Source organism: Martes martes, assembly GCF_963455335.1.
Source record: "Martes martes genome assembly, chromosome: 3".
NCBI classification, from domain to species: domain Eukaryota; kingdom Metazoa; phylum Chordata; class Mammalia; order Carnivora; family Mustelidae; genus Martes; species Martes martes.
The window spans coordinates 135,550,054-135,577,984 of record NC_137890.1 but is presented as its reverse complement, the minus strand read 5'-3'; the positions used below and the strand labels follow the sequence as shown (position 1 = coordinate 135,577,984).

Genomic DNA, 27,931 nt, shown 5'->3' with positions numbered 1-27,931 from the left:
CACCAGACCTATCTGCAGAGACGTGGCAGGCCACAAAGGAGAGGCATGATATATTCAGAACACTAAATGAGAAGAATATGCAGCCAAGAATACTATATCCAGCTAGACTGTCATTGAAAATAGAAGGAAAGACAAAAAGCTTCCAGGACAAACAAAAATTAAAAGAATTTGCAAACACCAAACAGGCCTACAGGAAATATTGAAAGGGGTCCTCTAAGCAAAGAGAGACCTAAAAGTAACAGACCACAGAGGAACAGAGGCAATCTACAGGAACAGTCACCTTGCAGGCAATACAATGGCACTAATTAAATATTTTTCAAGTTACCCTGGATGTAAATTGGCTAAATGCCTCAATCAAAAGACACAGGGTATCAGAGTGGATTAAAAAAAAACAAGATCCACTGATATGCTGTCTGCAAGACACTCATTTTAGACCCAAAGACACCTCCAGATTTAAGTGAGGGGGTGGAAAAATAATTTACCATGTAATGGACATCAAAAGAAAGCTGGATGTCAATCCTTATATCAGATAAATTAGATTTTTAAGCCAAAGACTATAGTAAGAGATGAAAAAGGACCCTATATCATACTTAAAGGGTCTGTCCAACAAGAAGATCTAACAATTTTAAATATCTATGCCCCTAACATGGAAGCAGCCAATTATATAAACCAGTTAATAACAAAATCAAAGAAACACATTGACAATAATACAATAATAGTAGGGGACTTTAACACCCCCCTCACTGAAAAGGACTGATCATCTAAGCAAAAGATCAACAAGGAAATAAAGGCTTTAAATGACACACTGGACCAGATGGACATTGCAGATATATTCAGATCATTCCATCCCAAAGTGACAGAATACACAGTCTACTCTAGTACACATGGAACATTCTCCAGAATAGATCACATCCTGGGTCACAAATCAGGTCTCAACCAGTATGAAAAGATTGGAATCATTCCCTACATATTTTCAGACCATGATGCTTTGAAACTAGAACTCAACCACAAGTGGAAAGTTGGAAAGAACTCAGATATATAGAGGCTATAGAGCATCCTACTAAAGAATGAATGGGTCAACCAGGAAATTAAAGAAGAATTCAAAAAATTCATGGAAACAAATGAAAATGAAAACACAACTGTTCAAAATCTTTGGGACACAGCAAAGGCGGTCCTGAGAGGAAAGTATATAACAATGCAAGCCTTTCTCAAGAAACAAGAAAGCCTTCAAGTACAAAACCTAATCCTACACCTAAAGGAGCTGGAGATAGAACAGCAAGGAAAACCTAAATCCAGCAGGAGAAGAGAAATAAAGATCAGAGCAGAAATCAATGAAACAGAAACCAAAGACCAGTAGAACAAATCAACAAAACTAGAAGCTGGTTCTTTGAAAGAATTAATAAGATTGATAAACTCCTGGCCAGACTTATCAAAAAAGAGAGAGAGAGAGAGAGAGAGAGAGCGAGAAAGGACCCAAATTAATAAAATCATGAATGAAAGAGGAGAGATCACAACCAACACCAAAGAAATACAAACAATTATAAGAGCATATTATGAGCAACTATGGATCAGCATATTTGACAATCTGGGAGAAATGAATGCATTCCTAGAGACATAAAAACTACCACAACTGAACCAGGAAGAAATAGAAAACCTGAAGAGACCCCTAACCAGTAAGGAGATTGAAGCAATCATCAAAAATCTCCCAACAAACAGGAGCCCAGGGCCAGACTGCTTCCCAGGGGAATTCTACCAAACACCTAAAGAAGAATTAATACCTATTCTCCTGAAACTGTTCCAAAAAAATAGAAATGGAAGGAAAACTTCCATATTCATTTTATGAGGCCAGCATCTCCTTGATCCCAAAACCAGACAAAGACCCCACCAAAAAGGAGAGTTACAGACCAATATCCTCGATTAACACAGATGCAAAAATTCTCACCAAAATACTAGCCAATAGGATCCAACAGTATATTAAAAGGATTATTCACCATGACCAAATGGGACCTATTCCTGGGCTGCAAGGTTGGTTCAACATCCACAAATCAATCAATGGGATACAATACATTAATAAAAGAAAGAACAAGAACTATATGATACTCTCAATAGATGTTGAAAAAGCATTTGACAAAGTACAGCATCCTTTCGTGATCAAAACTCTTCACAATGTAGAGATAGAGGATACATACCTCAATATCATAAAAGCCATCTATGAAAAACCCACAGCGAATATTATTCTCAATGGGGAAAAACTGAGAGCTTTTCCCTTAAGGTCAGGAACACAGCAGGGCTGTCCACTATCACCACTGCTATTCAACATAGTACTAGAAGTCCTAGCCTCAGCAATCAGACAACAAAAAGAAATAAAAGGCATCCAAATCAGCAAAGAAGTTAAACACTCACTCTTTGAGATGATGTGATACTTTATGTGTAAAACCCAAAGGACTCCACTCTAAAACTGCTAGAACTCATACAGGAATTCAGTAAAGCATCAGGATATAAAATCAATGCATAGAAATCAGTTGTATTTCTATACACCAACAGCAAGACAGAAGAAAGAGAAATTAAGGAGTCGATCCCATTTATAATTGCACCCAAAACCATAAGATACCTAGGAATAAACCTAACCAAAGAGGCAAAGAATCTGCACTCAGAAAACTCTAAAGCACTCAGGAAAGAAATTGAGGAAGACACAAAGAAATGGAAAAATGTTCCTTGCTCATGGATTGAAAGAACAAATACTGTGAAAATGTCTATGCTACCTAGAGCAATCTACAAAGTTAATGCAATTCTCATCAAAATACCATCAACTTTTTTTCAAAGAAATGGAACAAATAATCCTAAAATTTATACGAAACCAGAAAAGACCCTGAATAGCCAGAGGAATGTTGAAAAAGAAAACCAAAGTTGGTGGCATCACAATTCCAGACTTCAAGCTCTATTACAAAGCTGTAATCATCAAGACAGTATGGTACTGACACAAAAACAGACACATAGATCAATGGAACAGAATAGAGAGTCCAGAAATGGACCATTAACTCCGTGGTCAACTAATCTTCGACAAAGCAGGAAAGAATGTTCAATGGAAAAAAGACAGACTTTTCAACTGATGGTGTTGGGAAAATTGGACAGCCACATGCAGAAGAACGAAACTGGACCATTTCCTTACACCACATAAAAAAATAGACTCAAAATTGATGAAAGACCACAATGTGAGACAGGAATCCATCAAAATGCTTGAAGAGAATACAGGCAGCAACCTCTTTATCTTCAACTGCAGCAACTTCTTCCTAAAACATCACCAAAGGCAAGGGAAGCAAGGGCAAAAATGAACTACTGGGACTACATCAAGATCAAAAGCTTTTGAACAGCAAAGAAAACAGTCAACAAAACCAAGACAGCTGACAGAATGCAAGAAGATATTTGCAAAATGACGAATCAGGTAAAAGGCTAGTATCCAAAATCTATAAAGAACTTATCAAACTCAACTCCCAAAGAAAAAATAATCCAACCAAGAAATGGGCAGAAGACATGAACAGATATTTTTGTAAACAAGACATCCTAATGGCCAACAGACACACAAAAAAGTACTCAACATCACTCGGGATCAGGGAAATTCAAATCAAATCCACAATGAGATACCACCTCACACCAGTCAGAATGGCTAAAATTAACAAGTCAGGAAACAACAGATGTTGGTGAGGATTCGGAGAAAGGGGAGCCCTCCTATGCTGTTGGTGGGAATGCAAGCTGGTGCAGCCACTCTGGAAAACAGCATGGAGGTTCCTCAAAAAGTTGAAAATAGAGTTATCCTACAACCCAGCAATTGCACTACTAGATATACACGCAAAGGATACAAAAATAGCAATTCAAAGGGTCACATGCACCCCGATGTCTATAGCAGCATTATCAACAGTAGTCAAATCATGCAAAAAGCCCAGGTGTCCATTGACTGATGAATAAAGAAGATCCAGCAAAGGCACTACTGGGTATTTACCCTAAAGATTCAAATGTAGGGATCTGAAGCGACAGTGCACCTAAATGTTTATAGCAGCAATGTCCACAATAGCCAAACTATGGAAAGAACCTACAGGTCCATCAACAGATGAATGGATAAAGAAGATGTGGTATATATATATACAACAGACTCCTATGCAGCCATCAAAAGAACACAAAATCTTGCCATTTGCAACAACATGGATGGAATTAGAGGGCATTATGCTAAGTGAAATAAGTCAGTCAGAGAAAGACAATTATCATATGATCTCTCTGATATGAAGAATTTGAGAGGCAGAGTGGGGGGTCATGGGAGGAAGGGAGGGAAAAAATGAAACAAGATGGGACCAGGGAGGGAGACAAACCGTAAGAGACTCTTAATCTCAGGGAACAAACTGAGGTTTGCTGGAGAGCGGGGGAGAGACAGGGTGGCTGGGTTATGGACACTGGGGAGGGCATGTGGTATGGTGAATGCTGTGAATTATGTAAGACTGGTGATTAACAGACCTGTACCCCTGAAGCAAATAATACATTATATGTTAATTAAAAAAAAAAAAGAAAGAAAGAAAAAAGAAGTAAAGAAGAGTCAGATATCCTAATTCTTATCTGAAATGGTACAAAATAGTAGAACTTGACTGTATCAAATGAAAAATAACCCAAAGATAATTCACATTTTTCTTGGAAATCCATTTTAATGCTGTACTAATGCTGAATATGTCTGATATTTTCAGATTTAATTTCATATCAGATTTACACACATGTACACACAAACACACATTCAAAACCCTATTTATCAGAAGGAATCATGAAGGATAAAGTCTACCTTTCCTCAGTAATTTTGCTTGACTCATGCTTTAAGATCAAAGTAAGCAATTACATACAACATCCAGGCTGCACAATAATAAATTTAGATTGTGAATGAAGCCAGAGACACAAATAACAAAGACAAGCACAGATTGGTCAATTTACGAGTCTAGTATTTAAAATATGACATCCTCTGATACTGTCAATTTAAACTGGGTGCAAAATGAGAAAATTCATTTCAATTCAAAACACAAACTACTTTTATAAATTGGAAATAAGTCAGAAATACTCAGGGCTATTCTGAAAAGTTGAAAGAGCCAATGTGTTTACCTCTCACCCTCCCATGTTGATGGAGGTTCTGTGTGTCTTCCGAGCCCTCGTGGATACCAGATGGATATTTTATAACATCAGAGTCATGTTCTAAGTTTCAGTGTTTTAAGAATTGGGTTTGCCTTGGCTGAAAGTAAACTGAATATTTTTTTACATTCCACAAATATTTTTTCAGGAATAACTGGTTTAGTAGCACTTCATGAAGGTTTTCAGATGCTTTGTTGTCAAAAATGTAAAACCTTTATGTAAAACCAAAGAATGCATTTTTGAAATGTTTTCAAAAAATCATCCTAACTTTCCCACAGTGTTGTTATAGGATCAATTAGAGGAGATGAACATATTTTGAATGATTTTAATTTGATGTTTTTCTTTTCTTTTTTTTTGAACAGTGAATAGCCGTCCCACAAAAAGTAGGAAAAAGAAGAGTCACAGAATCCCAACAAAAACTTCCCACATGGTCTCAGGCGATAAGGGAGGTGAGTGTTTTGAGTTTTTAAAACTTTTGGTTTCTGTACTGATGTTGCCAAGGTAAGAAACCGAAAAGGGGTTAGGCAGAAAGAATAGCACAAATTTGCCTATTAGGGACATCATAAACTTTGAATCTTTGATCTCACCAATTTTAATCAGGTTCATGATCAAGTAGTGAAAGGATCTAAAGAGCTTTCTGAAAGTTACAGCAGGGGGCAAATGTAAAATATAAGGTGGCAACCGTCATAGATTATAGGTCACAAGAAGTCATGTGCAAATTATGTAAGGCCCTTCTATATCTTGATCATTTTCTTTGAAAAGATAGTTCCGGTTAGTCTTTAAAAAGAGTGAAATAAAATGCAATCAATAATGTACCACTAATAGGTACACTGTAAATATTATAGTATAGTTAATAATTTAAGAACCTAATAAAAGTCACCCTGAAAAAGAACAATATATTTCAAAAATAATTTTAAACTGATACTTGAAAATACAATTTGATTTTAAGATTATAATAAACTCAGAAAATATATAATATTCAAAAATACTTTTTAGTTTTATTAACAAGTTGTGGGTAGCTTTTTCAATTGATAGCTTGAGATTTTATCATTCTTCCTAAGTTACAAACAAAGCACTGTAATTGAAATCCAGTCTGCAAATAATTCATCCAGAACCTTCAAGTTTTCTTCATATTTTGTGTTTGAGAATTCAAATGCTACTCTAGTAAATGAGGACAGAGAGACGTTTTATATGCATATTTGATGAAAATACTATAGCTATGTAAAATCACACAAGAACACACCAAATCATTTTTTCCAAGGTTTAATTTTAACTAATGAATTTTAGATGATGAATGTAATGTCATTCCAAATCTTTGCTTATCTGCAATGCACAAGCTATTTTTTGTAACTTGAAGGTGAAATAGATTCTTTTCACCATGGCAACGTTTTTCTCCCTTGTTTATGGTCTTTCTTTTTCTTTTCTTTCTTTCCTTTTTTTTTTTTTTTTTTCCCCCCGTCGTGAGTCCTTTTTCTTCAACAGTTTAACAAGTCACTTCTGGTTTGGCTAAAGAGCAATCCTAGCACAATAATGTTTCAACTTGCAAGGAAGAACGCCCTTATTGAGTTGATAGAACTCCACCAGCTGGATTAGATCCGTAAATCTCGTGTGGCCATCGTCCAGAGTGTGGAACAGGTCACCATCATCTTCCACCTAGTGGAGGGAAAACAGCAAACTGGTAGAAGGGCAAAAACCCACAAGGACAGCCATACTCTATTGCATACTGTGTCTTCAGACACTAAAATGGACAGGGGGATAAAACTAAAGATAGTGGGGGGAAAACCCTTATGATGGGTCCACTTTTTTTCTGTAAATTTGCTTGTACACAGATGAAGTATCATCTGACCCCAGGATGCACGGGGTGGCTCTACTTTCTCTACCTCAAATTCTCCCAACATCCTGTAGTTAGAATAGTATGATTACTATAAATCAAGAAATGGTGAGAAATCTGCACTATTCAATATAAAAGTAAACAGAAGATGTTAATGCTTCTACAGACATTAATCTCTGTATCTGAATGTTATCTGTCTAACAGCCTCACTTAGTATATTAGAAAGAAATATTCATATAATTTCTACCCGTAAATTGATTCTGAAGTAACCAAACATTGCGTTAAGGGGATGACAGCTGCTGCTTCTTCTGCTTTTTTTCCTGGCAGTGAGGCCTGGTGACATTCAACAACTCATACTCACCCAGGGACATTATTTACATACACAGTGAAGTTGGGAAGATACTTCATACGGACTTTGGATAATTCCAAAAAGAGGCCATTCAAAAGGAAACGCTAGCAAGGTAGCAATCATATGTAAAACTTCCCTGAAAGTAGATGGAATCTCTATTCCACACCACACAGACACACAGATCATGTGCATACACACACACACACACACACACACACACACACACACACGGAGAACATCCACAGGAGCGCAAAAATCCCAAAGCCAAGTTGTGCCACCGAGAAACAGAATTACAGATATTTTTGAAATGTGCTCAGAATGGTTTAAATGTTCTCCGGTTCTGCAGCACCTGTGTATCTATCCATCATGACTGAAAACAAAACTAGGAAAACAAAAAAAACCTGTTTGAGATAAGAAAGGAACAAGAGTTTGAAAATGGTTTTTAGAGAACCGCTAGTAGAATTCAGAAAGAATCTTTGGTGGCCTTTTAACAATAGGTGGCATGGGGTCTATACAATGTTGGTAAATCATATTTCATGGAAAAAGGGAAATTTAATTTTTATAATTCCTGTATTTCTTATATGAATTCAGGCTCATAAAATCATTTCTGCCAAACTTAAGTCTAGTCAAAACACAAGCTCCCCAGTTATATTTAATAAAAGATCCAAAGAAAACCAAAGTTTCCAAAAGCTTATGCATTAAGATCATCTCTAATATACGAATGTGAAATCACAAATTACTTACTGGTATAATTTGAAAATGCTTTATTTTTTGTCCGTGACTCATTGACAGTACGAAAGTTTTGGGGTTACTCTGACTATCCCGTACCAAGAAAACTCTAAAGAGAGAGAAGGAATTTTAATATGTTTCTATATTTACTCACATATTTCATAAAAATATAGCATGTAACACACCCAGGAAATACATTTATAAATGTAGCCAGAGTTTTCCTTTTCTGTGTATTCAATGATGAGAGTATCCAACATGGTAAGCAATATGGTATAACATAATCTTATCCTATAAAACTGTCATCAGTGCTAATTTCATTTTAATAGGATAAATATACAGCCCATTTGTCAGATTGTTCACTCACAATAAGCAACATAATGCTATGCTGACATCAATAATTAGTGCTATGTTCTTTTTCCATTGGAGAATTGGGTATTTACATGTAACAAGTTTGTGCAGAGAATGGGGCATTAGCGTATTATTACTTGAACTACTGTGTTACATTAGTCCCTGAAAAGAGAAAATTATTTAGAATGAAATCATTTTAAACCCCTCCTCAACACTGATCCCCCTTTTTCTTTTGACTCTGTTTCCTATGTTACATATACAACAGAAAGTGAGAAATGAATATATTCTAAAAATATCAACCCTGAAATCATCTATTCAATGTTTGAGCACGATGTTTTAAGGAAAAGAAATAACCAAACAACATATATTTTAATCTAGAAGAATGCAGCAGAAAAGCCTCTATAATGTCAGGCTAGCAAAATATAAGACGTAACCTAATGGCCTAAGAGGAAAAACGCTGCCAGGCGTGGATTCTTATTTACTGGCAATATGGGGGAAAAACCAGCTTTGTGCCAATTGTTGGCAAACGGATTGTGCAAACAATCCCCTCTGGTGACTCCAACGCTAATCTCACTGTGCCTGGGCATGGAATTTGAGCCATCACAGATGTCGGATGAGATTATCCATTTCATTTGTACTGTGTGAGATTCCTACATTACATCACTGGGAGATGGGACAAAAGGGAGGTTCACTCATAAAGCACGCAGTAATTCCTTCCCCATCCCCAAGCGGATCACCACTACCATCTAGTGGACTGCCTGGCATCATCACATCTTTCCAAAGGATTCTGCACCCCAATCCATTTTTTATTAAAAATTAAAAAAAAAAAGATATTACCATTCTTTATGTAGTTATTTCATTCAACTTATAAAAACTAGGCTTTGAAAGTAGGGACATTATAATCCTCCAAAACATTTTAACGATTCTTTATGATTTATTTCTCTTCTTGGTCTCATCAGATTGTAATTCTGCTGATTGTTCAAATTTATATCTAAAAAGACTGCTCCACATAGAGAAGTATATTAAAATCTTCTCTTATATACAGTCTAGTGAAATGCTGACTTGCTATTAATAATCTTCCATGTGAAGATGCATTTTTATCCAAATGTCAGTATTAAATCACCTTGAAATCTTGTCATCATCTTAAGCCAACCCTTGAAGATAAAAGACCCCATCACCACTTGTTTAAATTGACGCTGGTTTCTCATCCAAACCTCAATACAGCCTCCTTGATTTGCACTGCATTTGAAAAGGGAATTTAGCCAGCATTACAGGAAGTATTTGAAACACCAAGTCATTTGAGAAAAAGAAAACTCTTCAAATGGTAAATATTTTAAAATACAATTTACATTTCTCTTCTACCTCCCATGGTACCCCACTAGAAGATGACATGAGAAACAGTCAAGAAGTACTCTTTCCAAAGGTTTATACTACTTTAAGCTGTGAAAATTTAGAGAAAAGAGGAATATAAACAGAGAGGAAAAAAATAAAACAAGCAGTCAAAATATACAACACAGAGTTTTTTAACTGAATACAGTGGGCACCAAACTTAAACCTATATAGAACATGTAACATTATGTCACGACACAAACCATTGGAATCATATTATATGTTGTCGACACCTCAAAACAAGTTCAGGTTTTTTTTTTTTTTTAAGATTTTATTTATTTGACAGACAGAGATCACAAGTAGGCAGAGAGGCAGGCAGAGAGAGAGGGGGGAAAGCAGGCTCCCTGCTGAGCAGAGAGCTGGATGCGGGGCTCGATCCCAGGACCCTGAGATCATGACCTAAGCCGAAGGCACAGGCTTAACCCACTGAGCCACCCAGGCGCCCCAACAAGTTCACTTTTAACTGAGATACTACTATTGGCACAGAATGGGTAGTAGGAGTAGTTACTAGTTAACAGCAGAGGATCCTAGTCTGTTATCTGTTCATTTACACACAAGTACTAAACACACGCAATACAACAGGTATTATCTAGATACTACTAGGATATGATGGTAACCTCCAGAACAAAGTCACTTCTGTTTTATGGTAACTTGAAGTCAAAACTATGTGTATTAACAAAGTAATTACTGATTTTAAGAGAAATCAAAATCACGACCATTCAAAACCCAACTTACCCATCCACAAGTCCCTGCTGAATAATCAACCGCTGAGCTTCATCCCTAGAAATTTTGTGGTGAAACCATGGCTGGGACCGGTGAATGGCTGAAGAAATAAAATGGAAGAATACAGAGCTTTGAAATCCTCTCTGTTTAATTACATATTCTTTCCACCAGAGTTACCCAGTCACCTCCCCCATGTGCCCATCCATCCAAACAGTCCCCACAAACAGGCACAGACATACCCATGTTTGTGGCAGAGCTCTGGGAAGAGGCAGTTGGGCTGCCGTGGGTGGCCAGGCGTAAACAACCTTTTTTCTGCACAATGAAAGGGGAAACAAATTCCAACTTTTAGGGTTAGACAAACTCAAACCATAAATATTTTCAAGAATGTGAAGCTATTTGTACCCTCCAAGCAAGTCCTTCTTCAACAGCAACTGAAAGGGCTTCCGTGGGATTTTCTATAACTCTGCTTTTCTGTCCTGAGAAGTCCATTGCTACAAGAGAATTCTCTGATATACTTCTCTGGAAGAAAAAACAAAACAAAACAAAACACACGTTTTTTACCATGAAAATATCTTTGAATGTTATCTCTCAGTGTTTTGCTGACAATATATTTCCCCTCTAGAATGTGATTCCAAAGGTGGCTGGCAGGAAATTTAAAAAGTCAAAAGTGAATATTTAAGATAAAAATGGTGCTATGAAATATTTTGGTTAAATAAGTTACATAGTTATTTGTTAAGGTCACTGAATTAAGTGGTTGAGAAAAGAGATTAAGGGCTTTCAGAGTTAGCTTGTCTTTCTCTTAAAAGAACCCTATCCCTTCATACTCTCTGGTAAAATAGAAAAATACCAATTTTGAAAGGAGCAACTCTTTCTGGGGCTAAAAGACCCACCACTTCTGAACTAATCTCTATTATGATTTGAGATTCATCCTTTATCATTTAAATGTCAGCCCTCTCTACAAAGCAGCTGTTTTATAAATTCAGAATAGACAAAAGCTGTAACTTAGATTGACTTACATCACTTCCTGAGAAAGAAATAGTACTCATATTTTATAATGGAACAAACTATACTATGTATTTTAAAACTGTATCACACCAATGTTCATCTTACTTAGTAAATAAAATTTAGTGATTCCTGGGTGGCTCAGTCCATTGAGATCTGACTTGATTTCAGCTCAGGTCATGATCTCAGGGTCTTGGGATCGAGGCCCATGATGAGTTCCACGCTCAGTGGGGAGTCTGCTTGAAGATTCTCTCCCCTTCCCCCAGCTCATGCACATGCACCCATGCATGCATCCTCTCTCTCCCTTCTCTCAAATAAATAAATAAATCTTCAAAGGAAGATAAGAAAATTTAGTGAGATAATGACTCCACTAATTCCATGACATTAAAATTTTTGTGATTTACTACATGAATATTTTTTTCATCCGGTAAGGATGCCCATGGAAAACTGAGAGCTGCAAAGATAAACCTGACTGACAAAAAAAGAACCAATATAGAAGGAAGACATCTCCAAACAAACATAATTTAAACAAATAATAGTCTTCCTTTGGCGTTACTTTTTGTTTTCATATTCTCTGAAGGTGAATAGATCCAAACCTGGACTTCATTTTTACTTTTTGTTTAGGGCTCTACTTTGCAACCATCTTTTTAAAAAGAGTGCCATTCCCAGTCATGCATCCTAAGAAAAAAAAAAGGACAGTTATCACATCTCGTCAAGAGCCTCAGTTTGTAAGAAGTAACATTCTCCCAAATGGGGGGGGAAATATTCAAAAACAGCATGGACAATGTTTAACACTTACTCCTCACTCGTTACTAGAGGAGTGAAACAAAGAATGGGAGTTCTACAGGTAAAGGGAGAGCCAGCGTGCCTATGGAGACTCACTGCTCAAGACCATTTTATATCTCTCTACATGGATTCAGCCCTTCCTAGCTTGGTCTAAGAGACTGTAGTTAAATGTATGCTTGAAAGAACACCCTGTCCATGCAAAAAAAAAAAAAAAAAAAAAAGTGGGGGCTCACTTATCACTGCATCATACATCCTACATCATTAGCATCTGCTAGCTCCTCTTTAAACCCTGCTGTAGTGGCCAACAATCTTATTACAGTTCATCTGTATTTCTAGAGATCTGGCATGCAATCTTTCATTTGTTACAGCAGCCTTTGTAACCGACAGCTGCTCTTTGCAGACAGATGCTGTCTCTGTAATCTCTGTCTGCTGCCACACCTTAGCTCGCCCTTCCTTCCCCACCCGACCCAGGATCTTCTGTGTAGGGCTACAGACCAGTCGGATACCCTTCTGTTTTGCCGACATTAATGAAAAGCCTTCACCTGCCCAAACCACAGAGTAACTAATTTCAATCATAATGATAGCTTTATCCTCAGAATATCTCTACTTCACATGCCAAGATGGGAGCCGTAATCACAAGGTCCTGATAACATAAAAACACTGTTAGGAAAGAAAAATAAACATAACCAGTTGTTTTTGCTTTTGTTTGCCTACAATACAACAGGATAGAATATAAAACAAGGTCCCATGTTCCATAATTACTTGACATTAGAGGGAGTCTACAACACAAATAAATATTTTCATTTGCTACATTAACTACACTAGGGAACACACAGGAATATAGCAAATGTTTCCTACTGAATAGCAGGTGGTGGATGAAAAATTAATAGTTTACCTTTGGTGGACAAAGAAATAGAAGTGAAGCAGAATCTGACTTGAACTCAAAAGGTCATTTTCAGCTCAATTTCTTTCACATAAGAAAGCAATGTTGATAACATTCAGAATCAGTGTATTTCTCAAATATTGGTCCCTTTTTCTAGCTCTTTCTTCTGGTGGAATAAACAGGGCAAGCCCTGGAAAAGGGTCCATGATTTTAATGACATCCCTCTTTTTTCAAGAAAGAAAAGACCTGGGTAAACCCTGGATTATCCAAGCCACACTCTGAGATCCGATCCAGTCACTCCTAGTGTGCTTTGGACATGACATGTTTTTCAGGCAGTCTAGGTAGGTGGCGACTAGTAGTCACACACTCCGTTACCCCGTTTGAAAGATGGAGATAAGCCTTCAGCACAGTCCTCAGCAAGAGGGCACAGAAGTTCCTGACATCATTCTCTCTGTTTCAGAGCCAGAGGACATCAGAGATGTAATCAATTCCCAAACGTAAGCACCTGTCCCCCTTATTTTACACTGCAGGCTACCAGTGACTAAACCAGGGTCGCACAGGCAGCTTATGGTAAATGCAGTGACAGATAGACTCTTTCCAGTGTCTTTTATGGACCACAGAGGGGGAGGTACAGGGAAGAAAGTACAGTTTTCAACATCTAGCTCAGGGTCAAGAATGAGGAATATAAGGTCTTGAGTAGACCAGATTTTCCCATCCTGGCTGTCCAGTCAGCACCCCACTAACAGATGCTCCTTTCTGCTGAAAAGGGCCAAATATTTGGCTTCCTGAAATATCTGCTGATGATTCTCATTTCAAAGGTAGATGGGGTGGCCATGATGTGCCGTACATAGCTAGGATGTTGTATTATAGTATAAGACATTTTTTTTTTCTTATTTCCCTTCTCAAAATGTATCCCTGGAAAAGTTAAGAATATCGTTCCTTTAAAAATATATAACTGAAGTATCCTCAGTTTTCTATGATTCTCACTGAAGATAGCGTCTGGAAGAAAACCAGCAGATGCAGGTGAGGAGCACTGGCACCCATTATACAGGTCACTGATTCTTCTGTGATAAGCTAGAAAGGTGGGATTCTGTATTGACATCAAAGTACACATAAATACCTCCCAAAACATCTCAGTTTCCTTCATGTAAGTTAAGAAGAGTGGAGATATAATTCTCAAGTGCTATTCTGTTTGATCTTGACAACTGCCATACAGGACAGCCGGGTCCTCCTCCACAGGTCCCCTACAGAATCCCTATTGCCAACTAGATTCACTCAAGACGTGTCCTTCCCTATATATGGTGTTGAACAGGCAAAGTCACACTAACCAAACTGCCATGTATATAGTGATCAACAGTAGGACCACTTTCTGGGGAAAGTGGCAAGAATAATACCATGCTTGTGTGCTAATGACAGTGATGAGACTAGACAGTACTTTGTTGATGACAATTTTCTCCTGTGATTAAGAGGACACTAGGCAACAGCCTCCAAATGTACAGCTGTTATTAACATGTTCATCCTAATACCTTTAGACTCTAAAAGAAATTTAGAAGGATTTAGAAAAGGATTAAGATAAAATCCATTATTCTGTATATACATGTGGATTGAAAGATAAAGGTAGCTAACAGATTATACAAACACTCACCTAAGGCTACTGCTTTTATAAAAATTCATTCCAGTCTTTAGTTTCTTATTTTAGGGCTTAAAAGTAATATGATACAAAGATGAGAAGTTACTCTTCCATAACATAAAGCAACATAACTACAGAACTGGAGTTCTTTTTTCCCTATTAGTCTATCAGACATTGTAATCAACATTATTTCATGCCTCATTCCTAGAACTGAGCATTTCATCTGCCACATTACATGCGGGGAAATGCGCCTTCCTTGCTCACAGCCATGAGGGGCATATTTTTAACCTAAGTGGAAATGCAGCGTGTTAGCTGATTTCTAACACAGGCACATGTACCCACATTCCTAATATACTCAATATTAAGAAGCAAGGACAAAAATGGCCAAAAATAAACTTTAAAGTTCAGAAACAATTCTCTTGTGTTAATGCACAATAAATTAAAATTAGATTCTAAAGAAGGGAAAAGATATTCTGTGTGTGTCTGCAAATAAATATTCAAGTTGCAGTTAGTATAAATCTGAGAAGTGGTGTTAGACTTAATGTAATGCACAAGCTCTATTCCAGCTTGCAGTTTTTGGGTTTCCTGAAGAGCAGTTTGATTTCAAGGACCTAGACCTTAAAAAAATTTATTGTTAGAAGCCCAAAATGCAAAAGAGCTTACCTGTGTTTAGTGCAGCTCTTAAAATTCCAAGCCACTGGCATCTTTATATTAGGCTATTACAATTCCAAAACCAATATTAAAATAAACAAATAAACCCACAACTAAAATCAGTGGTTAAGGAAACATCCACAATCCCAAGGAAAATATTCTAGAAATTGTATTAAAATGAAATCCTCAAATGTTGTAATGACACAGAATGATTCACATAACTCTTTCAAATATTTACAAATTTTCTTTTACATATAATATTATCTATTTTAATGTAATATCACATAGGCTGCAATCATGTGAAATCCAAGAATAAATAATTCAGTAACATTATGTTAGAATGGTATCCAAGAGTTACTTTGAAGGAAAGAATGTAGATGTACCGTAATGTATGTTTATAATGCAAGATTGTGGCAAATTAATGTAAATTAATGTAAATATAAAATACATAGGTTAATAAATATGGTCCTTACCATGGGTGATATACTCTGAGAACTGCAGCCACTTCTACCTTGATATGGATGCATGTAATTCTGGTACAGCTGCATGCCATACTGCAGAACAAATAAATAAAAACACATTCCCACCACTTTTACTACACAGGTAATTTGGGGAAAAAATCAATACTTCAATTAGTTATATATCATAACATAAAAAATAAAAATTATAAGCTTTCCTTAAATCAAATTAGTAAGGCAATCATAATTTTGAAAGGTAAGCTTTTACTGCACTACAATGATACATTTAAAAAGAGTGTTTTTTGGAACACCTGGGTGGCTCAGTCAATTAAGCGGCTGCCTTTGGCTCAGGTCATGATTCCAGGGTCCTGGGATTGAGCCACGTCGGGCTCCCTGCTCAGAAGGGAATCTGCTTCTCCCTCTGGCTGCCACTCTCCCTGCTTGTGTTCTTTCTCTCTCTCTGACAAATAAATAAATAAAATCTTAAATAAATAAATAATTAAAGGAAGGGAGGGAGAGAGGGAGGGAGGAAGGAAGGAAGGAAGAAAGAAAAATGGGTTTTTTACTTGAACCCACACTTAAGGTCTAGCCCACCAGTATAAAGGTCTGTAACTGACATTCCTACTCATTATTCTTAGCACCAAAACCACTTGGAATGGTATATCACCTAATAAAAAGAGAGCTCACTTGGGAAGGATGTCAGACTTTATGGAACAAAGACTCTGAAAACCTTACAGGCATCTTAAGCAAAACAGGGTAAAATTCACCGTAACTCTTCAATGACTGATTGACGAATTATAGTGTCTCTTCAGCAAATCCATACACTTGGCCCTATGGTAAAGATTCTTGACACTGCAGCATCTTCTACTAACAACACTCTTACCGCATTGTTTAATTTCTAGCTTTAAATTCAGGGAATCAAAATGGTAGGGACCTCACACAAAGGGTCACAAAATACAATGTAAACTGCAGTAGGAAAAAAAAAAAACAAAAACGCAGCATCTTTATTTTCAGGAAGTAGCATCACAAGACTCAGCTGCCAGTCTACGATTGGAAAGTGGGTCTGGACTGTGAGTGGATTACTGGGTTTGAGAAAACTAAGAATGCTAACTGCCATGACCGAACTTATTTTGGAGGGCTCACCCTCTGAAGCTATAAGGTACTCCCCTTAGATTTGATCCACTTTATTTAAAAACAAAACAAAACAAAACAAAAAACAAAAAAGAAAGAAAGAAAGAAAAAGAAAACAAAGCAAAACCATAATGGGACAGAGAGGCCTTTACATTTCTTTTCTTTTCTTTTTTTATGGCTATCCTCAACAATTCTATTTCACAGAGCCACAACGAACTTAGAAGTAGGTCCTACATAAAAGAGACTGGGGAGACACCATGGAATCCAATCTCACCCGTAGGATGAATTCCATTTAAACATTTCAACAGAGCTGTTTCTTTACTGAAGACTATTTCCCTAAGAGCAATTCCAGCAAACTGGATATATCTGGTAATTAGGTAGAAAAATCAGAGGGCGGCATGGAGAGTCTCTTTTTCCAAGATTTGGCTTTTAACATGAATACAAACCCACATTCATTTAAAATTCTTTATGTTGACTTCTTTATCCAATTATTTCCCAAGTTATAAAAATTATTTTTTTAATTTACAGTTTGATTGACATTAATGGGACCTAATGAAATTTACTTTAAAACAACTCTAAACCTACCACAACTATAAAAAGAAGACAGAGGAGTTTAATTCCCAGTCGAGTTCATTTTGGAGAATACACACTAACCTCTAACCAATACTTTCATAAGGTGCACGTATGCTGTTTGGTTGCCTTTTATTTATCTGCAGTGGAAAGCCAGCTACCTGCCATCAAGACTGTTTCCTTCAAAGGTCTATTGTGCCTGGTACCCGCAGTGTTGGGGAGCTGCTTCTGTGTTGTTGGTGGTTGTTAGTAAGTACTTAACTCTGGCGGACGGGTAGGACATGAGTCACCTTAACATGTTCCCGTCCTATAGAGGGGCAGGTAAGGGACCAAACTATATAAGAAGCTAGCAGAGTTCTAGTCGAAGGGATGGGGAGAAGACAACAGGGAACCAGGGCACTCTACATAAACAATTCTCAGATTCTCTATGTATCTCTATATAACTGGAATGCCTCCAAAGAGAACCGGAGACTCTTCCTCTGCTACTAATGAACAGTTCACATGTGTGTATGAAAAAAAAAAAAAAAAGGAAATAAAAATTAAACAAGACGCCAAATTCTTGAGGAGGCAGGATCTAGTAAGAAGCATGTGAAGAAAATCTGACGCCCTTTCAGTCTAATCAACATAACAGCCTCCTCTGTCCCTGCACCTCCCACTAAGCTCAGTGATAAGCTGGAAATACAACAGACATCCAGAGTCGAAAATCAAAAGATACGTCTAACACCACCTGAGTCCAGGTGCACTAGCCAGGGGGATGAAGCCAGTGCTTGGCTGATGACAAGCTGCAGGGGAACCACCTGCCTCCCCTATTAGAGTCCTTCAAATATGTCGTGCTGGCAAGCCCTGGCTTCCCATATCTGGGTATTTTAAAGGGTAAAGCAGGTCATATCACTTTCCCATTTGAAACTGTTCGGTGGTTGGCTGGCTTCAGGGTAAAAGTTCTCCCTGATGCCTGCTTCCCTCTATGCCTCATCTGGAAAAGCTTTACCACAATTTAAAAAGGGGGAAAAAAACAACACAGGGAACATGGACAGGGTAGGCAGAATAATGGACCCCAGAGATGTCCACATCCTAATTCCTGAAGCCTGTGAATATGTATAGATCCAATATAATCACAAGGGCCCTTAACAAGCGGAAGGGGGAGGCAGAGAAGAGAACCAAGTCACAGCATGAAAAGGTCTCAGCTCCTCAGTGCTGGTTTTGAGGGTAGAGAAAGAGACCATGAGCCAAGGAATCTGGGCAGCCTCTGAAGTCTGGAAACGGCATGAGAAAATGGATTCTTCCCCCAGAGTCTCTAGAAGGGAACTGGGTCCTTGGACACCTTGCATTTACGGCAATAAGACCCATTTCAGACTTCCTGAACGACAACAGTGTAGGATAATAAATTTGCATTGTCTTGGGTCACTAAAGTGGTATAATTTGTTACAGAAGCCATAGAAATAAAACAGAGCATCTTTGAAGTGGACATTTGTGCCTTGCAAGAGGCTTCAAAAAGATCAAATGGGAAAAAAAAAAAAAAAGTGAGAAGGGGACAATCTTCCAGGAACAGCATTCTGGATATGGAAGGATCAAAAGAAAAAGAAAAAAAAAAAAAAAGCTTTTAGTATATTTCATCAATTTTTGGACACGCGCTTCTTTTCAAATTTTAACATTCATAAATTTGCCTTAATTATAGCATCTTATATTCACTGTTGACCAAGTGACTTGTCACTGCCTGAAATGTTTAGTGAGATCAAAAAATCATTCCCATCAAACTTTGCAGAAGGGAGGCCACTGGCTAGAAAGACAACTCCAGAGACAATGGCAGAGCACCTGTCTGAGAAGTTCTGCTTCCTTGAAGCTCTTGACAGCACAGAGTAAGATAGTCTGTATGAAATATGGGTATCCGTGGCTCTGAGATAAAAATGATTTTGGAAAGCCAGTCTTAGAACATGAAGTTTTAGAGATGCCTCACATAATTTATTTCGTGTGTGTGTGTGTACACAAAACTAATAAATGACGAAAATCTACATCTATAGGCTTAAATAAATCTAAAATAACTAAATAAAAGTAAAAATCATAGGGGATACAAAAGCATCATATAATTTTATTGACATAATTCTTTTCTTTCTACTTATACAAAAAGTAATGGTATATCCTCATAAAATCAGTGGCATTAAAGGAAGTGTGCTCACCACCTATTTCAGAGTTGGGTGTCTGAACTTGAGATCAAACTAGAAGGGAGGAAGCCCTGACTAACCAGGTTGGAAAGCATCTCCTTTACCAGCCTTGGCTGATTTCCAGAGTTCTGATGAAAGGAAAGAGAGAACCAGAGACCTCAAGGTATTGTCTCTACTATAACTGTGATAGGTTAAAGTATTCCAAGGAGTGACAGCCTCTTCATCTGTAAAAGGAGAGAACTGGATGAGGTCACTGGTTCTTAATCTGGAGTTCACTCACTATATCAGGATCCCCAACGATGGGGCCGGACACACAGAACTTCAGAACACACCTCAAGTGACTCCAGTGCACATCCCGAGTTAACTAGCTATTACTTCCTTGACCGGTTGGTTCCCAACACTCTCTAAAGTTTGTTTTTTTTTGTTTTTTTTTTTTTTTTTTACATTTTATGACAATGAGGGCAACATAGAAGCAATTACTTACCATGAGAGTTTCAAAGAATCAAGACTTCTAAGCTTTGTTGAAACCGAAATCATGACAGTCATTTAACAGTAGACTATTTGAAAAACAAACCTCTTGTAAAAAGGTAACTATAGTGACTATCTGCCATAACAGCAAAAGGAAGCAAATTTCAGAGTTAATCCAAAAGCTTCCTTTAAGCCATTTAAAAATTTTTCTGCCAATACCACTTCACATGCACTAGGAAAATTATTTTTTAAAAAAGGAAAATAACAAGCATTAGTGAGGATATGGAGAAATTGGAATTCTCACACATTGCAGGTGGGAACATTAAACAGTTTAGCTATGTGGAAAAATTTTGGTAATTCTTCAAAAGGTTAAACACAATTACCATATGACCAGGAATTCTACTCCTAGGTATATACCCTCCAAATTGAAAACAGGTATCCAAATAAATACATGAACACATATGTTCATAGAAGTACTACTCAAAATAGTCAAAAGATGTCAACAACCCAAATGTCCATTAATGGATAAATGAATAAACAAATTGTCTATCTAACACACACACACACACACACACACACACACACAAATATTATTCAGCCATAAAAAAGGAACCAAGTACTAATGTGCACTATAAGGTAGATGAACCACAAAACAATATGCCAAATAAAAGAAGTGAGACACAGAAGGTCAGATATTGTATGATTCCATTTCTATGAAATGTCGAAATAGGGAAATCCTATAGAGACAGACACAGATATGGTTGATTGCCAGGAGTTGGGAGTTTCTATTCGAGGTGATAAAAATGTTTTGGAGCTAAAAGCTAAAGAGATGGAGGCGGTGCACAACATTCTGAATGAACTATATGGCACTGTACTGTTCACACAGTTAAAAGGAACACAGTTAATATGTTCATCGTATTAGCCCAGTTGATGAAAATAGTTAATTCAGTGAATTTTATGATATATGAATTTCACCTCAATTAAATAAATTAAAAAAAAAACTATCTTTTTTTTTAAAAGAAAAAAAAATAAAACTATCTTCCTAACCTGGTATGAGGACTAATAATTCTGATTCTGATTATTCTGCCCTTCTTCAAAAGGAAATGGTTGATTAATTTTTAAAATTATGAAGTTGTGTTAAATTTATTAGCATAGAAGCTTTTAAATTAAATATGTGTTTTCTATACATTCTGGAAGAAATCATTCTATGTCTTTATTCCCCACATAACTTTTAGAACTCTTATTCCTCTCAAAATGCTTCCCAGTAAACTATGCTTATTTAAGTTGTAACTTCTACTTAACACAAAGGTTGATATTTTAATAGTATATTATACTAAAATTTACATTATAATTTGAAGTAAACTGGAAAGCAACTTATACAACACTTAAATGAAGTGTAAAACAATTGCACTAGACATACCTAGGTGGGCACGTTTTAAAATACACGTCATGGTGGATTGATGACAATATTTTAAAAATACAGACTGAGTCACTTATAGAAGGTTTTTTTAAAATTTAATTTAACTTTTTTCAGTGTTCCAAAATTCATTGTTTATGCAGCACACCCAGTGCTCCATGCAATACGTGCCCTCCTTAATACCCACCACCAGGCTCACCCAACTTCCCACCCCCTCCCCTCCAAAACCCTCAGTTTGTTTCTCAGAGTCCACAGTCTCTCATGGTTTGTCTCCCCCTCCAATTTCCCCCAACTCACTTCTCCTCTCCCATCAGTTATACTAGCTGTATATGTAATACCCTCGAAAAAAATAAAATTCAGAGAATTTCTAAAAATGGAATACTTACTCCACACGCACAAGATAAATGCATTAGGCTATTCTACTCTACTAATGTTTATCTTTTAGATAAAAAAAAATACAAACATTTGGGTATACAGACTTATAGTGAGTCCTCGCATTTTGAAATACAGATATTTTCAAACTTTGATGGCACTCCCAGCATTAATAGAAATTCACGCCTGCAGTGAGATTACCTTAAGCAATCTAATCGCAGTCACCCAGCACGTCCTACTCTGCTCTTCTTCTGCACAGAGCATTTTCAGGTCTCGGGGCCCTCCCGCTTTGTTAGGCTAGAAGGCCACAGCACATTGTTTATCGTTAATGCATATCTTGAAGGTAACACCTGTTGAAATAAAAGCCACTAAAATTCTCCTATATATAAGAGAAAGCTGTCTCTTTTTCAAAAGAAATTAAAAGAAACCCAAGCTTACCTAAAAGGCTGAGGCTTGCTTTATTCATCTATCAAAATATTAAGCCTGTACCTTAAAGCAGAATCCATAGTTAGTCGGTGCTCCGTGTTTTTTTTTGCCTGCCAGGGACACATAAATATCACTATTGCCAAATTCGCTGAAAAACTGCAAATGCCGTGGTTCCTTTAAAAAGATACAAATGTGAGAGTTGAAATGAATCCATACTTTTGCATGCTCTCTTTTGCATTTCTATTATATTACATAATTTATACCTTGGCAAAACAATTATTCTAAATAATGGCACAGAAATACAAAGGGAAGAAAAATGAAGTTACTGTATCCTTCAAGAACCAGGAACTTGATACAATATTATTTGAGAAGTGGTGATTTGTTTATCATTTAACGGCCAATATATGCAAAAATCTTCATCTCCCTATTTTAAAATTATTCTCTTTAACCACCATTTCAGGAATCTCAGGGAGAGAAAGCAGCAAAGAATGGCTTTTAAAAATGTTTTCCTTGTCCAGGTTTCAAATAGTGGTAGTTCGACAAAGGCAAGAAGGGTGGTTTGAGCCTCCACAGCAGTTAGAGAAAAAAAAGGAGAAAGAGACAAAGATTCCTGCTTCATTTAGAAAAGATCCCCCTCCCATCTGGGTACTACCTAGCACCCCACAGCAAGCAACGAGGCAGGGGGCATAACTACCTTCTGTACGAAAAGAAGGTGGCTGGGACAGATGAGTTCCAGGAAATTACCTGGCAGTTGAATGTTTCTGATTTTCAAGGTAAAGTGGAATCATGTACAGCTATTTCTTCTCTGGGAAATCCATGAGATTTAAAGCTGGTCAAGGGAAATCACTGGGTCATATTATGCTGTGACAGGTTAATAACTTGGAGAAGTGCTTAATTCTGGGGTTGGATGTATGATCAAAACTGACCAAAAATGCATTTGTTCTTTAAAACCTTGCTACTCGTAGTGTGGTCCCAGACCAGGACCACAGGCATCACCTGGGAGCTTATTAGAAATGCAAAACTCGGTGGCCCCACCATAGACCTACTGAATCAAAATCTGCATTTTAACAAGAACCTGGGTGATTCATAGGCACTGAAAACTAAGAAGCAGTGCTCTAAAACAAAACAAAACTGAAAAGTCAGAAAACCCAGAACAGTTAGCAATTGGAGGAACCCATTCAAATCCATATCCAAAAAAATTTCAGTCATTTACCCAGGCTATTCCATCCCAGATGACTGGCAGAGCGACAGTTTCTGTGTATGTCACTGTCCTCTGTGTGCCACTGTTCTCAGGCATTTTGATCTAATGAATGGCTACAGTTCCCATCTCCATAGGAGAATAAGGCAGAAAAGAAAACTGTTAAAAGAGATCCAGCCTAGGGCCCTTGGAACAAGGGAAGAGGAAGGAGAAAGGTACTCTTACTGTCATGGCCTTTAAAACTATTTTTTGATAGAAACTGATTTGCTAGTAAAAATGTCTGATTCCGGGAGGAGTCAAGATGGCGGAGAAGTAGCAGGCTGAGACGACATCGGGTAGCAGGAGATCAGCTAGATAGCTTATCTAACCATTGTGAACACCTATAAATCCAACGGGAAATCGAAGAGAAGAAGAGCAACAATCCCAGAAACAGAAAATCGATCACTTTCTGAAAGGTAGGACCTGCGGAGAAGTGAATCCAAAGCGACGGGAAGATAGACCCCGGGGGGAGGGGCCGGCACCAGGCAAGCGGCGGAGCGACGGAGCAAAAAACCGGGACTTTTAAAAGTCGGCTCCACTGGGAGACATCGCTCCAGAGGCTAAACTGGGGGGAAACCCAGGCGGGGTCAGCATAACCCCAGGACCCGCGGGGTCACAGAAGGACTGGGGGTGTCTGAGTGCCGCAGAGCTCGCAGGTATTAGAGCGGGGAAGCCGGCTATAGCGACAAAGCCGAGGAGTGAGCTCTAAGCCCGGGGTTACCTTGTGCCGGTCGCAGGCTGGGTGGGCTCGGAGCGCGGCCGCAGGCCGCGGAGACAAAAGCGACCCGGCGCTTTTCTCCAGCTCCAACAATTGACTGCTTTCCTCGAGGCGCGACCGCAAGCCAGGGAGGCGGGGCTATTGGGCGCTTTGCTCTGAGAGCGCACTGAGGAGCGGAACCCCAAGCTCTCGGCTCCTCCGGGCCGAGAGATTGGGAGGCCGCCATCTTCATTCCCGTCCTCCGGAACTCTACGGAAAGCGCTCAGGGAACAAAAGCTCCCGAAAGCAAACCCGAGCGGATTCCTTAGCCCGGCCCCTGGCAAGGGCGGTGCAATTCCGCCTGCGGCAAAGACACTTGAGAATTGATACAACAGGCCCCTCCCCCAGAAGATCAACAAGAAACCATCCAAAACCAACTTCAGTCACCAAGAACAGCGGAATTCCACAGCAGGAGAAAGCAAATCCTACCTGGACAAAATGACAAGGCGGAAAAACTCACCTCAAAAAAAAGAACAAGAGGCCGTACCGAAGGCTGGAGACCTAATCAATACAGACATAGGTAGCATGACAGATCTAGAGTTCAGAATGACAATTCTCAAGGTTCTAGCCGGGCTCGAAAAAGGCATAGAAGATATTAGAGAAACCCTCTCCGGAGAGATAAAAGCCCTTTCTGGAGAAATAAAAGAACTAAAATCTAACCAAGTTGAAATCAAAAAAGCTATTCATGAGGTGCAATCAAAAATGGAAGCTCTCACTGCCAGGATAAATGAGGCAGAAGAAAGAATTAGTGACATAGAAGACCAAATGACAGAGAATAAAGAAGCTGAGCAAAAGAGAGACAAACAACTACTGGAACACGAGGAGAGGATTCGAGAGATAAGTGACACCATAAGACGACACAACATTAGAATAATTGGGATTCCAGAAGAAGAAGAAAGAGAGAGGGGAGCAGAAGGTATATTGGAGACAATTATTGGAGAGAATTTCCCTAATATGGCAAAGGGAACAAACATCAAAATCCAGGAGATGCTAAGAACGCCCCTCAAAATCAATAAAAATAGGTCCACACCTCGTCACCTGATAGTAAAATTTACAAGTCTTAGCGACAAAGAGAAAATCCTGAAAGCAGCCCGGGAAAAGAAGTCTGTAACATACAAGGGTAAAAACATTAGATTGGCAGCGGACCTATCCACAGAGACCTGGCAGGCCAGAAAGAACTGGCATGATATATTCAGAGCACTAAACGAGAAAAACATGCAGCCAAGAATACTATATCCGGCTAGGCTATCATTGAAAATAGAAGGAGAGATAAAGAGCTTCCAGGACAAACAAAAGCTGAAAGAATTTGCAAACACCAAACCAGCTCTACAGGAAATATTGAAAGGGGTCCTCTAAGCAAAGAGAGACCCTAAAAGTAGTAGATCAGAAAGAAACAGAAACAATATACAGTAACAATCATCTTACAGGCAATACAATGGCACTCAATTCATATCTCTCAATAGTTACCCTGAATGTTAATGGGCTAAATGCCCCAATCAAAAGACACAGGGTATCAGAATGGATAAAAAAACAAAACCCATCCATATGCTGCCTACAAGAAACTCATTTTAGACCCGAAGACACCTCCAGATTTAAAGTGAGGGGGTGGAAAACAATGTACCATGCTAATGGACATCAGAAGAAAGCTGGGGTGGCAATCCTTATATCAGATCAATTAGATTTTAAGCCAAAGACTATAATAAGAGATGAGGAAGGACACTATATCATACTCAAAGGGTCTGTCCAACAAGAAGATCTAACAATCTTAAATATCTATGCCCCTAACATGGGAGCAGCCAACTATATAAACCAATTAATAACAAAATCAAAGAAATACATCGACAGTAATACAATAATAGCAGGGGACTTTAACACTCCCCTCACTGAAATGGACAGATCATCTAAGCAAAAGATCAACAAGGAAATAAAGGCCTTAAATGACACACTGGACCAAATGGACATCACAGATATATTCAGAACATTCCATCCCAAAGCAACAGAATATACATTCTTCTCTAGTGCACATGGAACATTCTCCAGAATAGACCACATCCTGGGTCATAAATCAGGTCTCAATCAGTACCAAAAGATCGAGATCATTCCCTGCATATTTTCAGACCACAATGCTCTGAAGCTCGAACTCAATCACAAGAGGAAATTTGGAAAGAACGCAAATACATGGAGACTAAACAGCATCCTTCTAAAAAATGAATGGGTCAACCAGGAAATTAAAGAAGAATTGAAAAAATTCATGGAAACAAATGATAATGAAAACACAACAGTTCAAAATCTGTGGGACACAACAAAGGCAGTCCTGAGAGGAAAATATATAGCAGTGCAAGCCTTTCTCAAGAAACAAGAAAGGTCTCAAATACACAACCTAACCCTACACCTAAAGGAGCTGGAGAGAGAACAACAAAGAAAGCCCAAACCCAGCAGGAGAAGAGAAATCATAAAGATCAGAGCAGAAATCAATGAAATAGAAACTAAAAAAACAATAGAACAAATCAACAAAACTAGGAGCTGGTTCTTTGAAAGAATTAATAAGATTGATAAGCCCCTGGCCAGACTTATCAAAAAGAAAAGAGAAAGGACGCAAATAAATAAAATCATGAATGAAAGAGGAGAGATCACAACCAACACCAAAGAAATACAAACAATTATAAGAACATACTACGAGCAACTCTATGGCAACAAATTTGACAACCTGGAAGAAATGGATACATTTCTAGAGATGTATAAACTACCACAACTGAACCAGGAAGAAATAGATAACCTGAACAGACCCATAACCAGTAAGGAGATTGAAACAGTCATCAAAAATCTCCAAACAAACAAAAGTCCAGGACCAGACGGCTTCCCAGGGGAATTCTACCAAACATTTAAAGAAGAATTAATTCCTATTCTCCTGAAACTGTTCCAAAAAATAGAAATGGAAGGAAAACTTCCAAACTCATTCTATGAGGCCAGCATCACCTTGATCCCAAAACCAGACAAGGATCCCACCAAAAAAGAGAATTACAGACCAATATCCTTGATGAACACAGATGCGAAAATTCTCACCAAAATACTGGCCAATAGGATCCAACAGTACATTAAAAGGATTATTCACCACGACCAAGTGGGATTTATTCCAGGGCTGCAAGGTTGGTTCAACATCCGCAAATCCATCAATGTGATACAATACATTAATAAAAGAAAGAGTAAGAACCATATGATACTCTCAATAGATGCTGAAAAAGCGTTTGACAAAGTGCAGCATCCCTTCCTGATTAAAACTCTTCAAAGTGTAGGGATAGAAGGCACATACCTCAACATTATCAAAGCCATCTATGAAAAACCCACCGCAAATATCATTCTCAATGGAGAAAAACTGAAAGCTTTTCCGCTAAGGTCAGGAACACGGCAGGGATGTCCGTTATCACCACTGCTGTTCAATATAGTACTAGAAGTCCTAG

At 38.0% G+C, this 27,931-nt stretch overlaps 1 protein-coding gene across 2 annotated transcripts in view; it reads right to left on the bottom strand.

Moving 5' to 3' along the window:
* Positions 1 to 6,404: 6,404 nt before the first annotated feature.
* GRB14 (growth factor receptor bound protein 14) overlaps positions 6,405 to 27,931 on the bottom strand; it is a 122,273-nt gene continuing 100,746 nt past the window's right edge. For both annotated transcript variants that reach the window (XM_080798693.1, XM_080798694.1), the window contains 8 exons: positions 22,543 to 22,653; positions 22,255 to 22,350; positions 15,952 to 16,032; positions 10,929 to 11,045; positions 10,766 to 10,838; positions 10,539 to 10,626; positions 8,082 to 8,175; positions 6,405 to 6,810 (listed from right to left, as the gene is read on the bottom strand). In XM_080798693.1, the coding sequence (XP_080654819.1) occupies positions 6,664 to 6,810; positions 8,082 to 8,175; positions 10,539 to 10,626; positions 10,766 to 10,838; positions 10,929 to 11,045; positions 15,952 to 16,032; positions 22,255 to 22,350; positions 22,543 to 22,653 (807 nt within the window). In that variant the 3' untranslated portion in view covers positions 6,405 to 6,663. The remainder of the gene's footprint in view (positions 6,811 to 8,081; positions 8,176 to 10,538; positions 10,627 to 10,765; positions 10,839 to 10,928; positions 11,046 to 15,951; positions 16,033 to 22,254; positions 22,351 to 22,542; positions 22,654 to 27,931) is intronic.